At 45.4% G+C, this 18,254-nt stretch overlaps 2 protein-coding genes across 2 annotated transcripts; both read right to left on the bottom strand.

Moving 5' to 3' along the window:
• Positions 1-424: 424 nt before the first annotated feature.
• Positions 425-1,609, bottom strand: LOC136494759 (eukaryotic translation initiation factor 3 subunit G-like). Its single transcript, XM_066490931.1, has 2 exons — positions 1,153-1,609; positions 425-704 (listed from the first exon to the last, which is right to left on the bottom strand). Exons 1-2 carry the CDS (start codon positions 1,508-1,510, stop codon positions 610-612), a joined length of 453 nt encoding a protein of 150 aa, XP_066347028.1. The 5' UTR covers positions 1,511-1,609; the 3' UTR covers positions 425-609.
• A 14,413-nt stretch (positions 1,610-16,022) lies between these two features.
• On the bottom strand, positions 16,023-16,616 carry LOC136492162 (adhesin AWP1-like). The gene has a single exon (XM_066488279.1). It carries the CDS (start codon positions 16,614-16,616, stop codon positions 16,023-16,025), a length of 594 nt encoding a protein of 197 aa, XP_066344376.1.
• Positions 16,617-18,254: the final 1,638 nt, after the last annotated feature.

Raw genomic sequence — 18,254 nt, 5'->3', positions numbered from 1 at the left:
ATCACCTGCAGTTGATGAAACAACTGCAGCAAATCTCCACAGCTGGACCATGATGTGGGATCCAAGTCTTAACATGAAAGAGACAACCTGTCCACAACTTTAAGAAAGGGCATAGAGCTGGTCTTGTTACTAAAGCCCTAAAATTAATTTTTAACAGCAGCTCACATTATCTCAACTTAAATTAAATATTATTCAGGGAGAATCAGGAGTCACAGCAAAACACAGAATGCTAATTTTGGGTATTTGTAACGCAATCACTGATTGCACCTGAAGCAGTTGGAATGATAATTGATAATGAACTATGAAGGCATGTTCCTTCCATGGTAGATAATACTAGTGTATATAAAAAGAATGGTATAATTGATGTACACACCACATGTTCATAACTAACAACAAGATCACCATTGAATCATAGTATGGGATTTGAGTCTACATGGTGAAAGTGAAACATGTGCCCACATATGTCTATGGAAGGGTGAGTTGCCTTCTTTTAACATACTAAACATTACTATATCCAACTGTATGAAGGCATGTTGCCTTCTTGAATACTACATTATGAAGATGACTAGGGAGGATGAAGAGATTAAAAATCACAATGCTAAGTTTAGTCTATTTGTAACAGTCATTAAGTGCATCAGAAGCAACTGTAATGATAGCGACTACATGTTCCTTCCACAGTACTCCAACCGGAAGCCATGCATGGCCTACAGACGTTGTACTAACACTGTTAACAGATTAATCAATGTTGCGAGCAGATTGTAGGGTAGAATGAGACATAATATTTTTAGCAATAGAAATCATGCATTGTACGCAAATACTATAATTCAATCAAGGTTAAGAGACTGATTTATGTACACAATATGAATAATACATAGTTCAGGGAGAATGATGAGTCATAAGGAAATGAGGATGCAACTTTTGGCTGTTTGGTAACACTAACTACATCGATTCCATTGTGAGCACTTGGAAGGAGAATTCTTCCAAGGTAGATGGTGGTTTTTATGTTCTATAGGACTATAATTCGTGTACACAAAGCATGTCCATAAAACTAGCAACAAGAATACACGCTTATGGTTGACAGATAAATGCAGAACAGATCTAGGCCGGAAGAAACGCATGGGGGTGAGACCGTGAGAACAGAAGAGCTACTACCTCGGGCACGTGGGCGCTCGAGGAGGACCTCTTCGGTGGAGACCATGGTGAGGCGCGAGCCGGCGTCGTCCCCCTTGACGGCGTCGCCGAACTTGGCCCACGAGCGGCGCTCGACGGCGCTCCTGGAGAGACGCGCGCGCGCGAGGCTGCAGGTGCGGGTGGTGGTGACGACCTTGACCTTGTTGCCCTCGTCGTCGAAGCGGTACTCGATCACCTTCCGGAGGCCGCCCGCGTCGGGCCCGACGACGACCCGCGGCGGGAGGAGGAGGAGGAGGCCGAGGTCGCTGGCGCCGTCGTCGTCCGCGAGCTCGCCCCACTGGTACTTGCGCTGCTGCTTCGTCGCCACCGCCGCCGCCATGGCTCTCCCCCGGTCGCTCGCCGCGCCGCGTGCGTTAGGGCTTTGGTCGGTGCGGCGGTGAGAAGGGTACAAGGGGAGGAAAGCTTGGGTTGGGTTGGGTTGCGATCGCAGGCAGCGTAGCCCGTAGTGGTTTCCTTCCGGATAGAAGAGATGGGCTATATGGCGTATGGCTAGCTCAAGTGGGCTTTCCCTAGGAGGATGCAGGCTGGGCTTATCAACGGGGGAAGACGGATGTATCCAAGCGATATTGGAAGGCTTCGGCCCATTTCCAAAAATGGGTGAGGAACTGATGATGAGCGCTGCTGCCTTTGCTAGAGAAACTGGTGATGAACGCTGATTTTCGTCATTTCCAGTTCCAGCAGAGCAGCATACACCAAGATAGAAAACGGTTGGAGGAAACTACTGACTACTTGTATATACTGATCCAAGCTTGCTGGCGTTCGAGAGAGGCAGAGATCTACATCGAGCACGAGCAGTCTACATACGTACGGTCCTAGCGAGAAATGGCCCGGGTACGTACGTTAGCTTCCCTTTGAGTAAACAAATGGTTGACATCCGAATAGGAAGGTGTCGTGCGCTGTCTCGTCTCAATGGACCCCAATGCAACTCGTGCTGGGTCAGCCAGCTAGCCAGGAGCTACCGTGCCTACACGCTAGCTGTCTCTCTCGTGCAATTTGACTGTTGTAGTCTTTTAACGAAACTTTGGTTCACATCGATCGATCAGCACTTGTGTCGTCGTACAAATTATTTGACAGTCTCTCATCACCATGCATAATGCAATGCAAGTCAGTCGCCAACCAATAGTTGGCGAGGTTTCCGACGTGACATCCAACCAATTGTTGTTGCCCGTCGATCGTCGATGCACATGCACGGACTTCGCGGTGCATCAATGCATGTTAACTTCAGACATGCATGCTATCAGCAGGTCATCATATAGTACTATACTACCCCGGCCCGTAAATATTCCAGCGGGTGGGAAATTCAATGCATGCTGGCGAGCGTGCCGGGGTTACAGTAGCCTACAAACCCGTAGTAGTAGTACAGGGCAAGGCTAGGGTTTAGGTTTAGCCGACGAATGATGATGATGGCTCGTTGCCGAGCGAGACTGCGCTGCTGCAGGGTAGTGCCGCTAGAATTTCCACCCCAAAGGCGCCAGCCTTTTTCGCACCGACTCGACCTGATCCACGACCCATTCCATGCTGCCATGCTGCCAGGCAAAGCGGGTACGACGGTGTTGGAATGACAGGGATTGAGAGGACGTGAAACACACGGGACACAACACAATGATGGCGAAGCTCAGTGGCCCGTGCAGCTGCAGCGCACTGAGCTCGCATTTTTTCAGCATGATCGCTCTGGTTGGTTCAACAGTGTTTTTCTCTTAAAAATAAACCAACACCAACTAAACTTATCAGCCAAAAATCAACCGGCGGAATAGACTCGTTGTATGGGGATGGTGGGAGAAGTGACCACCTCTCTTCTCTCCCCGTCGCCCTCGCGTGTAGTACTGTACTGCGCATTGCGTTGCAGCAGCCTCGTGTTTTAGTATTTCCCGGGGCAACGCAACGCAATCGCCCATCCGTGCCGCCGGCGAAACATGCACGACCGGCAAACGGGCGACGCCAGCTTTGTGAGAGTAAAACACTATTAATTTTGTTGACCTGGCTGAAAAAAAAACGAACAGGCTGATTAGTAGTACCTACCTACTCGATCGGGCCACACGGGGTAGTGGGTGGGCCAGACTTAGCCACGGTGGCTGGTGCTGGCCCACGCGAACGGAATGGACGCCGGCCTGCCTCCCGCACGCTGCTGGCCCAACGGCGTACGTTTGCGTCGGACGCAATGATGGCGCGTCGTGCGGCCTAGTTAAGCCCTTGTTTCCTTTGTATGGAGTAGTATTTATTTCGTTCACTTCGGCCTTGTTTAGATGCCATCCAAATTCCAAGTTTTTTCACTCTCTCTCCATCACATCAATTTTTAACCGCTTGCATAGAGTATTAAATGTAGGTAAAAAAAATAACTAATTACACAGTTTAGTTGAAAATCACGAGATGAATCTTTTGAGCCTAGTTAGTCCACGATTAGACAATATTTGCCAAATAAGACGAAAGTGGTACTATTCATCGGGTTCACTTTTTTCGCAATCTAAACTAGGCCTTCGTTTTTTTTTTTTGGACGAAAAACTTCAGGTTTTTTTTTGCCCTCCTTCCTTAAAAAAAATAAATCGATGGCATTTATCCTTCTCGGGACAAAATGTTGATGCCATTTGCCAGCACTGCCTGTCCGCTGTTCTTGTCCTGTTTCTCCGCCCTGCCGCCGTATCTGAGACTAGACTGCATGATCTTGTTTTTTCCCGTTTTCTGATCTAGTTCTATTCTATAAGACGGTTGGATGGATCTACTCTCAGATCATGATTAGGTTAAACAGACACTAAAGTCAAACCATCCTGGGCATTTATCCCATAGGGCATGTTCAGTGACGAAGCCAGGAAAAAATTTAGGAAGGACTGAACAAAAGAATAGAGGTTTTTTTTTATCTTCTCTTAACCTTAGCCCCTCCTACCTAATACATGTATGCATAAAATTTTAAGGGATGACTTAGGAAAACTCCACGTGCTCAGGATGGGTAGGGGGGCTGAAGCCCCCCTAGCCCCACCGCTGGCTACGTCCCTGGGCATGTTCGGCTTACCCTATATTCGACTTGTTCGGCTTCTTTTTTCAGCCGTAACAGTGTTTTTCTCTCGTAATAATTCAATCGGAACAGTGTTTTTCAGTCAGTTTCAGCCAAGTTTCAGATCAGCGAACGATGCCATATTCATGAGATAAAATAATCCCATCTCTTATTTAAAAGAATATCCCGTCTCTTGTTCGAAATGCTTTCATTCTCTGTTCAACCTTATAGCCGTTGGCTGACACAATAAATACCAGGTAGAACCAAGTTTGCAAAGCACTGCATGAATGAGCGCGTGTTTAGTTTCCATCCAAATTCCTAAAAAAGTGCTACAGTAGCCATCACATCGAATCTTGCGATATTTGCATGAAGCATTAAATGTAGACGAAAAAAACTAATTACACAGTTTGGTTAGAAATTACGAGACGAACGTTTTGAGCCTAATTAGTCCATGATTGAACACTAATTACTAAATAAAAACGAAAGTGCTACAGTAGCCTAAATTCCCAAATTCAGGGAACTAAACACGCGCTGAATATGCAAAAGGATCTCGTCAAATTGGGTGCACAGCCGGCTAGTGCGCCCAATGTTGGCAATGTAGCGAGCACCATCCCGACGCAACAGTTTCGACGCGCGCATAGCCGTGCTTCTGGCGATTTTTTTTAATTTTAACACTTTTTTAAAACTAATTTTAAATCTAACACTGTCGGGTTTTTTTTAAACTAACACTTTTAGCCGCGCCTATTGTCCTGGCGTGGCCAAATACATGTGCCGCGCCATGCATGGTGGCGCGGCAGCGGACTGACGTAGTGACGACAGGAATCGTGACTAGTGACGTGGCAGGGCTCTGCCGCGCCACCGATCTTGGCGCGGCAGTGCCGCACCCTGATCCGTGGTGCGGCAGAGCCGAATAAAACCCCCGCCGCGGCCCGCGGCCGTCAGTGCCCGAGCAGCCGCCGTTGCCCGAGCAGCGCAGCAAGGCCGCCTGGCCGCCGCGCCCGCGTCCGCCCCGCCAGCCAACCAGCCGCGTCCGCCCGCGTCAGCCAGCCCGTCGCCGAGCACGGCACGACAGTCGGTCGCCCGATGCGGACGCCGCGCCCGCACGCCGACACGCCACCCCCTCCGGCCACGCACGGCGTCTACCCGCCGAGGCCTGCGCCCACGCCTCCCGGCCCGGTCTAGCGCGCTGCAACAAGGTACTCCCCTAATGTAGTTAGTATAGTTAATAAAGTTAGTAAAATTATTAAAGTATAGTTAGTATACTTAGTAAAGTTAGTTAGTTTAGTTAGTATAGGTAATATAGTAAGTTAGTTTAGGTAGTAAAGTTAGGTAGTTAGTTAGTACAGTTATTGAGTCTAGTTATATATTAGATTTAGTCTAATTAGTTGTTGTAGTTAGCTTTGTATAGATGTTAATATTAGATTAGTTAGTATAGTTATAGTTACAATATGTATTAATATTACTACCTATAGTTATAGTTAGACGATTTCGACGACTTGATGAAGTTTGTTGAAATGCTTTTGCAGATAGATTGTTGTGTTAGAGTTTTGTACGGAGAAAATGTTAGGAGAGAAGATGGTATGTTTGAGGATATGGAAGAAGAATTTGAATGGTTTGATGAACCTCCTAGGTTCAATGACCTCTCTGTCCGTTTAAATGCAAAGTTTGGTGGTGATTTCACACTAAAGGGGAGGTTTGATACTGGGAAGACTAGGGCATACTATGTCCTCATGCCCTTACGCGACTCTGCTCACTGGTCCCGCTATACTAGGGTTCTCCAAGGTTCCAATATGCCTATGGCTGAGGTGGTGGTGGAGAATGGGTACAGGATGCATGGTGTTCAGGACGGCCCGTCCATTGATGGTTTTGGAGGCAATGAACAAGAATTAGGGGCCGAAGGGGAAGCAACTCAGGATAACATGGATTTGGACAGTCAGTTGACGCAGGAGCAGTTTCATTCAACTGTAGTAGGCTGTATAAGCAATGACTTCGATGTGAATGAGTTCGAACGGGAAGAGGAGTAGGAGGAGGACAGGATCGGTGATGTAGTTAGCAGTGATTCAGACGATTCTGATGATGACCACGGAGGTACATATGCTATACCAACATCGGCTGATGCCATGCTAGTACTGATTCATACTATGCCATTACCAGTACCAACTGAGGTTTTGTATGGTGTCCAGGCTTAGGGTAGACTAGTCACAGATTTGGCTGCAGATGATACCCCCCATGATTCATGGGCTAGAATTAGCGAAGTGCAGCAGTATGTTCCATCACCATCTTACACAGCGACTGAGCTTGAGCAACTAAAGTCCAAGAACGTACCTTTCAGGGGTGTTCCGAACAATAGGGATGTCAGCATGACGGATATGACAGTTTGTGACACCGGTCTCCAGATGTGTAGGAATTCATTTTATGACCATGAGAAAGAAACCCTTAGGAAGGGGATGATATTCAACACAATGTCAGAGATGAAACTCTTCTTTCAGGACTATGCTGTGTACCACCATAGGCCGTACACCGTCACTCATTCGGACCAGGAGTTAAGATACCACGTGATATGAAAAAACGGTTGTATGTGAAGGTTAAATGCATGAAAGAGACAGAGTGATGGCAAGTGGAGGATAACTAAAGTTGTCGAACCCCACACTTGCCTAGACAATAGGGGAAAGGAAAATCATCAGTAGCTCACTGCACGTTACCTTGTCCGTCGTATATTGGGGCTCGTTGATGATAAGAACGACATCTCGGTGTCTTCTTTATAATAGTCCATATCTAGATTCATTAAGTACGATGTGACGTACGAAAAGGCTTGACGTGCTAAGCAAATTGCTCTGGCGATTTGATGTGGTAGTTGGGAGGAAGCGTACAACAGGGTGCCCCGCATCTTATGTGCAATGCATTACTACAACCCTAACTTGAACTGGTTTGTGGACACCAGGGGGATGTGTTTTCGGGAACCATTGAGGCATGTCCTCTATAGTGTGTTCTGGTCGTTCGCCGATGAGTCTAGCAAAGATTCCCCCGTCCCCCCTAAACTCCTTGTCCCTAACTGTGACTGTGGTCGTCCGACCGATGTGTTTCAATCGACACATCCAGACACAGCGGCTCGTTGCTTCTACACGTGCAGTCGTTTTAATGTAAGTAATTATTTCCATATATTTTTGTTCTTCATTTCTATTACTAGGTTACTAATATTTTGTTGAATTTTTGTTGTGTAGGCTCATGAGAGGTGATTTTACTTTCAGTGGATCGATGGTGCAGACAAGTTTGACCCTAGGTACCTCCTTTTTGACGATTGATGGAGAGGGCGACATCCACGAGAGCACTTCGAGCGGTGGGTTCCACCTCCCCCTAACCCCCTCCAATGATGGTTAAGGAGAAGCACTTAGCCATAGTTAGACGACTCGAGGAACCTCCTGTGTGCCATTACGGAGACCGAGCCGTGATAAACCCTGACAATACATTGGAGTTTGTGTGTATAAACAAGCATGAAGTAAGTGCAAAGTGTATGTGTTGAAATGTTGAGCTATATGTGTCATGTACTAATGTCCCGTTATTTAGGTGTATTCAATAGTGAAGTGTCGTTTCAAGGAGTGGTTGTATGGTCCTAAGAACAAATGGCCCAAAGAACCTCCAAAGGCAAAGTAAAAGAAGAAAGAAAGGTTAATTTACAAAGTACCGTCAGTCAAGTACGAATGTGGTGTTAAATCCAACTACGGTCTAGTCCATCGGAGCTTGGAATAGGCCATTATTGCGGCCATATGATTGACTATGATGAGGTTGGTTATTTTTGTGGTAACCATAAAATCGTATTTTGTTTCTTTTGCTAAGACATATATAATATAATTTTTCATTTGAATAGAGCACTAGGAAATACAGGTGGGAATGTTATGATGGTCAAGCTAAGTTCTTGGATGAACTAAAGGGGAGGCAAGTAATTGCACGGAAGAGGGGATATGGACCTGACTATGTCAACCTTTTCGTTAAGCATCACAAAGACAAGATCTGTGAGTTTGCTAGACAACATGGTATTTGTAACTCGATCGACGTTGGGCTTGACAAATGGGAATTGGAGAGACAGATAACGTTAGAGGAGGAGAAGGCAAGGACGGAGGCAAGAAAGGAGACAAGAGTACAGATGTAGGTCTTGAATAAGCATGTTGTTGCATTATATGCCAGTGAGTGCTCGAAAGCCTTTTTTCTATTGCCTGATTTTAAATGTAATATAATCACATCGCTAACTAATTGTATTTTATACATGAAGGAATTGGATGCAGCGAGGAACATGCTGCAGAGGTGGCTCATGCAAGGTACGAGGAAAAGAAGTTAGATGAGCATAGAAAGCGAGTTGGTCGCACTGTTGAATCACCGATTGTGTTGTCTGATGAGGGGACAAGGATGAGGACAACACTGATAGACTCAGCGAGCTCATCGATCCAGCAGAGGCGGGCTTGCAGGCGAAGGAGGCTGAAGACAACATTGTTAGACTAAGCGAGCTCATCGCTCTAGCAGAGGCGGGCTTGCAGGCGGACGAGGCTGAGGACGACACTACCAGACTGAGCGAGCTCATCGCTCTAGCAGAGGCAGGCTTGCAGGCGGAGGAGGATGACGACGCGTTCTTCACTCAGGCCGCAGAGGGCACAGATGAAGCGGAGGCCGCTTACTACAGGCGAAAGGCAGATCAGGGCAATACAGGTGAGCCTAGCCACAGCAACAGGGTTGTGGTTGAGGATTGGTACTCGGACGACGAGTTTCTTACTAAGTATGTTTCTGACTGAGGGTTTTTTATTGCGTCATCTGTTAGTTCCATGCTTTTATTAATGATCAATGTAGCTATGTAGTAGAAATTCTATTGTGTTGTCTTATATCCCATTTAAACTACTAATGTATTGTACCCATGTATCATATACTAATGTATTATTGATATTTTTATATAAATTTAGTTAAATCTAAGATAGGTTGAAACTTATTAGGAGAAGAGAAGAACGATATTTTTTGGCATAATAGTCGTTTTGGTCCCTGAACTATTGCTCGAGGCTCAGTTTTATCCCTGAACTTTCAAAACGGCCGTTGTAGTCCTCAAACTCTACTTTCGGGCTCAATTTCATTCCAGAACTATGAAGATGATCATTTCAGTCATGAAATTTAGCATTTTGGACCCAATTTCATCCATAAACTATTAAAGTGCATTTTGGTCTTTAAACTTTTATTTTTCAACTCAATTTTGTCTATCTAAAAAGAAAACTTTATATTTTAGACATAATTTCATCCATGAATTATCAAAATGCATTTTTGCACAACTTCATCCTTTGTCTAGCACCACCCACGACATTGTTAGGTACTTTCAACATTTGTATTTATATTCTAAGATGAATATAAATATAGATCTAAATATTCTTAAATATGAATTCTTTTTATCCTATAGATAAAAATAATTATTCTATACACATGGTTATTAGTTGAGCCTAACACTAGAAGTAGCCGAGAAAAAAAATTATAGATCCACTATTGTTTCAATATATCCATGTATTCTTAAGGAATAACGTGTGAAGCAACTGTAATTGCTCCCACAAAAAACATTTATAGTCAGATATATATAAATGGTATCATTATAAGGTAACATTAAAAATAACAGCTTGGAATTATTAATGGCTAGTAAAGAGTTTTTGGATGAATATTATTTTTCTATCTCCAATCGCTCCTAAAATACAAAGTTTGAGGACTCAAATGATCATCTTTATAGTTTTAGGATGAAATTGAGCCTAAAATACAAAGTTTAAGGATTGAAATGATCATCTTCATAGTTATAGGATGAAACTGAGCCTAACAGTAGAGTTTGAGGACTAAAATAGCTGTTTTGAAAGTTCAGGGATGAAACTGAGCCTTGAGAAATAGTTTATGGATCAAAATGACTATTCTACCATATTTTTTAAGGACATAGTTAGTACTTCCTCCGTCTCAAATTATAAAATATTTTGATTTTTCTAGATACGTTGTTTTTAGTATGTATCTCGATATAGAGCGTATTTTAGTGCATAGTAAACTATGTACGTAGAAAAGTTAAAATGTTTTCTAATTTGGAACAGAGCGAGTAATGTAGCCTGCTTGTCGGAACTCAAAATAACGAGTAATGAAACACGTTTTTCAGTACAAATCGCTGCAGGGGATAGAGGACATGCATGTGTGCGTTTAAGTTGGTGAAAATTGGCAGAGAGACAGAGCTAGTGATGGTGTATTTCATCAGGCAAAATAGTGTGGCAATTATTCATTCTGTCTGGCCGCAATAGGTCACGAATGCCACTGTGCTGCGGTCAAACGAAACATTCCTAGCTTCCATTAAATGGTTCGTGCATGCCCTTGCCATATCCTGTAGTCTCACCAAGCGCCAACGGTGCTGCTGCACATGCATGCATGTACAAAGCGATCGTGGCCACTGCCACGTCTGCACTTACAATCTTTCTTACAATGGCCCCGCTCGATTCGCTGAAAAAACCAGCCAAAATATTGTTCCGATTGATTTGTTGTGAGAGAAAAATACTGTTTCAGCTGAAAAAAAACCTAAAAAGATGAATTATAAGAGAAGCGAACATGACCTATAGTTGCGTACTCTAGTACTCGTATTGCTCGTGATACTGCATGCCAAAACGTACATTACGTGATCCTCGTGTTGGCAAGAAAAAACTCGTCTGCGCAGGCTCGAGTTACTCAGATAAAACATTCAAACGAACCAGTTTGGTCCTGTTTGGCAGAGCTTTTCCGTCGGCTTCACGAGCCATTTTGTGCTTAACAGGGTAAAAAACAAAACGGCTTCACCCAGAAAACTCCTTAAATCGTACTCTTACAAAAGTTTGAGTGGGATGGAGCAAAAAATAGTGGCTTCATCCGGCTTCAGCTCACCCTGCATGGCGTTCTGTGAGAGAGCATGTTTAAAGAAACTCTATATGTGAGTTGTTTTACCAAACGTTTTAATAAAACGAATCTAACTTCACTAATAAAGCTATTCACGGAGTTTGAAGCCCAAAACACTAGCGCAGTGGAGCCGTGCCAAACGACCTGTACTCTCGCCCGATAAGATCTCTCAATCGCTCCTTGAATGGACGTACGCGGTTAACTCCGTACACCGCTGCCGCTGGCCGTAGACACGGGACACACTCCGGCGCTGGCTTCTCCTAGACACAGTCGTTGACACAGCAGTGTGCGAATATGGAAATCGAATTGAAATCCACGAACAGGGGAGTCATGTCGCCTGCTGTTTTTTCCCCCCAGAGATTGCAGCCAATGCACTGTGCACGATGCATGTACTCCACCGTCCCAAAAGAATGTAATTATAGAAAATGTGCAAGTCAAAGAAGTTTAACTATAACTAAGTTTATAGTAAATAGTATTAATATTTATGTCTCCAACTAAATTTATTATAAAAACATATTCTATAACTAATCTAATGGTACTTATTTTGTTAAGTAAGGATTAGTATATTTTTATATAATTTTAGTCAAAGTTTAAACGGTTTGATTTCTCGAAATACGAGAATTATATTCTTTTATGGACGGAGGTAGTACATTCATAATACAATAATACCCATACTTGTGACATGGTACTATCAGCCTGTTCGCTTGTTGATTTCAGCGGTAGGGCTTATCAGCCAGCCAACAGTGTTTTTCTCTCACAACAAACCAGCACCAGCCGGACTTATCAGCCCAAAAACCAACCAGCGACCAGGCCGGTACGTCTTTCTGACGTAGACAATACATGTGCATGGTGTTCTGCTGGAATCTCGTATATACAACACGCGACACAGGAAGTGAGTCTAACTCAACTGGTTGGGTGAGAGGTGTGGCAATGCACCCAACCATCAAGGTTCAAATCATGTCTTAACTGAATTTAGACACCTATTTTCTCTTATTAATGAAAAACCACCCAGTTTCTTCTAGATTGGATTTTTTTTATACAGCACGCGACACGAATGCCAGGGCATTTCTTCCCACGATAGCCCGCTCGATCTCACGGATGGTGCAGTAGCACTATAGCACTGTAATCATGGTAGGAGAGTGGTGAGTACGTGCTCATGTTTCCCAGCGGAGCAACATTTCACGTTGATTGTAGTGCAGGGAGCCAGGCAGGGGAACTGGGGAAGCAAAGCGCGAGGTGCTGCAAAATTGATTCTTTCACGTTGAATGGACGTCGTGTATACTCGTTTTTTTTTTTTTTTTGCATCACTGCGTGCATGAGCTTCACTCTCTAACTAAAAAAAAAACACCAGCTCCAGGTGCAGCAAAATTGATTCTTCTGGAGGGGGGCAGCCAGCGCAGGGCAAGGCAGGCATGAGAATTCAGGCATGTACCTGTGTTGCACTGGCCGGCTACGCTGGCGCAGAAGCTCTAGGGACCATAGGCGAGATGAAGGATATGCATTGCCGATTCGCTGGCCGCCAGGCTCGAGCTGCCCGGCTGGCCACACTGCCGCATAGGGCACAGCGCTACACGCTTGAGGCCTTGTTTAGTTTTAAAAACTTTTCCTAAAAAGTGCTACAGTAGCCATCATATCGAATCTTACGATACGTGTATGGAGCATTAAATATAGACGAAAAAAACTAATTGCACAGTTTGGTTGGAATCGCGAGACGAACGTTTTGAACCTAATTAGTCCATAATTAAATACTAATTGCCAAATAAAAACGAAAGTGCTACACTAACCAAATTTCCAAATTTCACCCAACTAAACACAGTCTGATGCCTATTTGATATGTAATAAACTAGCAAGTTTAGAGATACATGTGTTTATAATATTTTATATAAATTCAGTCAAAGTTTAGATTTTGACCGAGTTCAAACCTAGGATGACATTTTTTAGGGACTGAGGGAGTACTCATTTTATTAATTCTCCCATGTGTTGGTTATACCAAAGCAAAATATTGCATCCACAAACTCTATACTTTATTGCTATACAACACACCTTTTTAATGCACACTACCTAGAGTTGAAGGATCCATAAACTGTAACTAAGCTAGAGTTCAATTCTTTCTGAAACAGTACTATTTGAATGCTAGAATTATAGAGAGTGCCAGGCGCGTGTACGCACCCGGACGTATCTCTCCCCAAAAGACGTGATCTCACGCTGCGTATAGCACTTAATACGCCTGCGTCTGCCTCTGGGTGCAGTGCAAGATACAGCAGGACATCCAAGTCGTTCCTGCACGGCTGCGGCCGCTGCGCGAGCGTATACGTAGCTACACCTGCTACTAGGTACGGAGTACTACGTACTGTAGGAGGCGGCAGCGGCAGCGGCAGCGGCAGCAGCAGCAGCTAGAGGTGCGGCGCACGCAGCACGACAGCGAGCATGGTAGGAGTAGGTTGGTGCTTCGGCTTGGCACGCCGTGCTACACGCCCGCCCGACTCCCAAGCGTGTTCAATTCATCAATACGCGCGGCACGGCGGCAGCGAAGATTCGGTTGCGCGTACGTAGAGGTGTGGTCAGGAGTGTTGGAGATACGCTTGTCAGGCGGAGACGTGCCTCGCCCTCGCTCTCGCTGCGCCTCTGGGCTCTGGCCGTGGCCGGAGCTGTGCCTGTCCGGCTCCGGCCGGCAGCTGGGCCTTGTTTAGATCGAAAGTTTTTTTAACCTGATAAATAGTATCATTTTTGTCTTATTTAATAAATATTGTCCAATCGTGGACCAACTAGGCTCAAAAGATTCATCTCGTGATTTTCAACTAAACTGTATAATTAGTTATTTTTTTTATCTACATTTAATACTCCATGCAAGCGTCCAAAAATTGATGTGATGGAGAAAGAGTGAAAAAACTTGGAATTTTGATGGGAACTAAACAAGGCGCTGGCCCAGAGACGACATGACAGGACAGGGTAGGGTACTAGTATAGGGTATCGCAAATCCTCGCTTTTATTTTCATTCCAATTTTGAAAATTTGCTTTCGTTCCAATGAATACACACTTTCTCCTACAGTGTCTCTGCGTGTGCATACACTACTGTACATGTACTTGCTCGTGGACCCATGGATCGCTGGTACGCATGTAGGGATTTGTCCTAGGATGATTTTATCATGTCTCTGAAGGATCGATCTGGGCCTATAACCGTTAAATAGGGAGATTCAGCTGTTTTAGTTAGCGTGTGCTAAGGGTCTGTTTGAATACTCTTGAGATTTAAAAATCATGATGAAAATATCTGCAAGATGTCCAAATGGTGGAGATTCCTGAAGGGATGAGAAAAATCCTGTGATCAGATTCTTATATTCCCAAAATCCATCAGCCTCCAGCTTCTTCACGATTCTTCCTCTTCTTAATCAATAAAAGACAAAGCTACCCTCACCTTAGTATACATGAAGAGATGCAAGGCTGAGGATATTTTGGAGAAAGATGTTTTTGAAATACCTATAATCCATATGTAGAATCTAAAGATTCAAACAGGTAGGATTTTTATTATTCATACTCCCGATTCTAGCATCTGAATTATAGAAAAGCTTAAGATTCAAACACTACCTAAGAAAGTTCCAAAGAATTAAACAAAATATGAACGGAATATCTCAATCAAATTTGCGCCACGATTATTTCACAATTGGGAGGGGCAAGAATCTACTGATTATAAATATAATATTAAGAAAACAATTGATTTATTGCATCCATAATAGAAAAATAAAAGTGTGCACTATGTTCCAAAATATAACTATTTTTTGTCATATTTCAAAATTAAGGGCTTGTTTGGCATGACTCTATCTTCGGCCCCAGCAACAGCTTATGCGGAGGAGTCGTACCAATTACCAAACACTTTTTAAGCGAGGTGTTTTCTAGTGAATAGTAGAGGAGGCAGAGCCGTTTTTGGGTGAGGAGCCAGAGTCATCTTCAAGTGCTCCGGCTCCTCCGGAGGAGCCCTGCCTAATAGACCATGAACTATATAAAGTTTAACTAAATTTGTAGAGAACAATATTAAAATCAACGAGCCAAATAAATAACTTATAAAATATATTCCTAATCTATTGATTTTCATATGCTATCATAAATATCGTTGATAAGGGATCGTTAATTGTTTATGTACTCTCTCTGTCCTGAATACAAGGGATTGAAGTTTGTTGAGAAACTATTCTAAATTTGATCAAGTGTATACATAAGAGTATTAATATCTATTACATCCGAACAAATACATTGTATTAAAAAACAAACGAGAAGAGATGGGTAGTCCTGCTTACCGGTGGCCTCCTTCCTTACCGGTCTTCCCCACTACCCACAGAGTAGGGGTATCTATGAGTATGAGCTGCCTCCTGCCGCGCGGTGCCGCCTGCCGCCTGCCGCCTGCCGCGGAGCCGCAGCCAAAACTTTGGTTTCTACGCAGCTTTTTATGGCAACTTTGCTTCTACAAGTAGGCAAACCAAAGGGAAGGATGGATGCAGAGGGCGCAGGCCAGGCGTGTGTAGGCTCCCGCAGGATTCGGTCAGTGCCTGTGCCTCAGCTGCCTGCCTGGCTGCGTCAGTGCCTCTCTTCCCGTTCCAGTTCATACTGCTACATTCCTCAAGAGGCCTTCTGCTGCCTGCCCGCCTCATTGAAAATTTACACCGTGTTGCTAGCTCCCAGTCCCAGCTGCACTATTTTTTACTATTTGGCTCTTTTTTTTTAAAGTTTCTCTCAAATAGACCCCTGGCGGAAAGAATTCCAGAAATGGACCCTTGGCTCGGCGCCATAGTGAGTGACGCCGAGCTCGGCGCCGAGGTCCTGGGCACGGGGAAATGGCCTGCCAAGGGCTCGGCGCTAGAGTGACTGGCGCCGAGCTCGGCGCCGTAGATCTTGGCGCCGAGCCCCCTAAATATCTACCGGCCGCATCCTTCTTCACCATCTCGCCCTAGCCGCCCCTGCCCGCGCCGTCGCCGCTCCACCGCTGCGCCCGCGCCCGCGCCACCACGCCACGCCGCGAAGCGCACGCCCGCCCGCGCCGAGCCCGCGCCACGCCGCAGCGCGCCTGCCCGCGGCCTCGCCTGTCCGTGCCTGCCCGCGCCGCGCCTGCCCGCCCGCTCCACGGCCGAGCCCACCCGCGCCGCTGCTGCTCCGCCTGCCCGCGCCGCTGCTGCTCCGGCGGCCGAGCCCGCGCCGCGCCGCCGCCTCCGCTCCCTCGCCCGAGCCCGCACCGCGCCGCCGTGCCCTCGCGCTGTTGCCCGTTGGTTGGCTGCAGCGCCGAGCCGCCACGCCCTCCATCGCCGTCCTCGCCTTTGTCTCCACCAGCGGCCTCGGCCTCGGCCTCGCCCTGCCTTGCCTCCTCCACCGCCGGCCTCGCCCAGCCTTGCCGACGTCCACCGCCGCCCTCGCCTCGCCCCGCCTCCCGCGCCCGTCGAGCCGGTCTCGCCACGCGGAGCGCCGAGCACCCCGCGACCGCCGCACGCCACCTCTGTCGTTGGCCGCGCCACCGCAGGCCCGAATCTTCGCCTTGACCTACGCCCATCGTCCGTCGATCCGGAAAGGTAAAAAATATGAATATGCAATGTACCTATTTAGTTGGTGTTTGTTATTTACTAGTTATACTGTGATGACTTAGTTAGTTGATTTAGTGAGATATATATGTAGATAGATAGAAACATAGATACATTAGTAAATAGATATAGTTAGATAGCTACTTAGATATGTAGTTATATTTGTAGTTAACTACATATGATCTTGTTATTTAGTGAGTATACTATAAATATATACGTAGTTATTATCATGATTACTTAGTTTGTAGTTAGAAAGTACTTGTTAGGTACTATCTATCGTCTAATTTGGACTAAAGGATATGTGTTTCGTTATGTTTTTGAAATAGATGGACAACCTAGTGACCATATATCATGGAGGCACGGTTGAAAACGATCGTTATGGATATGTTGAGTTTCTTGACATGCAAAGCGTGCCTGTGCTATTCAATGATAGGCCTTCATTTAGTGATATGGTTGCAAGGGCTCGGGAGGAGCTGCATTGCTTTGGAGATGATAATATTGCAGTTGATGGTGTACTGCACCTAGGTTGTCCTCCGAACATCTTCAGGCGAATGATCTCAATTGGTTGTGCGGATCAGTGGGACAACTATGTGAGATCGGCTATGAAGAGCCAGCTGCAATGTTTGGACGTGGTTGTTCGTCGGGTGTTAGTTGATCCAATCCCTCATGGGTTTACCCCAGCAATGGATCATCCGGCACACATCGACCCTCCTGTTCCGGAACCTTACCTACATATGCAGATTGCGCCTACGGTTCCTGATGCTCAATCTGCCCCCAATGCGTTATTTGGAGATGGTTGTCATACTCATGTTTTCGTGGCAGATCCTCCTTATAAGATCCCTTTGACACAGAATCATCCGAGTAAGTGTCTTAACCGTATGTTTTTTGGGAGCTTATCCCGTTCCTTACATCTATTTCTTTCATTCTTTCCTCATTTCTGTAATAACGTTGCAGGAGACATTCCTGAGAATATGGATGTGCCCCATGTTGCTGCGCAAGTGCACTTTTCAGATGGATTTCGTGGCTCCAATAATGTTGAAATTATGAATGATTTGGAGCCATATGAGATGGCTAGGGCTCTTGATTTTGATGATGATCGTCCTGTTGGAGAGCTGACGGAGAGTGATGTTGAGATGATGAGGCGTATCTTTCCCGACCGCCGTGATCCTAGAGTTCATGAGTTTAGTGATCTTGCTTATTCTGATATGGCGTTTGCAGAAGCACATGATGATAAGCTCCTAGAAGCTCCTGAGGCCGGTCCTAACATGGTAATTGAGGAGGGGAGGGTGTTCAATGACCTCCCTACTTTGAAGAGGTGGTTGCAGGCTTTTGCAGTGATACGAAAGAGGCCTTACAGGGTATTGCATTCATATATGGAGCGCCGTTACACAGTTGTGTGTGACAAGGAACGCTGCCCATGGAGGGTTTGTGCAAGGAAGCAACAGGTGACCAGAAAATGGAAGATCACAAAAGTTGTTGGGCCACACAATTGTGCTGACACTGAGGCATCGGCAGTTGACATCTACCCTCATTGCCAAGCGGTTGATGGGAATTTTGCAGGGAGAACCCAACATGAAGGTGAGAACAATTATCAGGACCGTTGAGGCGTT

This window comes from Miscanthus floridulus, chromosome 11, assembly GCF_019320115.1.
Source record: "Miscanthus floridulus cultivar M001 chromosome 11, ASM1932011v1, whole genome shotgun sequence".
Classification (NCBI taxonomy): Eukaryota; Viridiplantae; Streptophyta; class Magnoliopsida; order Poales; family Poaceae; genus Miscanthus; species Miscanthus floridulus.
This window is presented reverse-complemented; position numbering and strand designations above follow the sequence as displayed.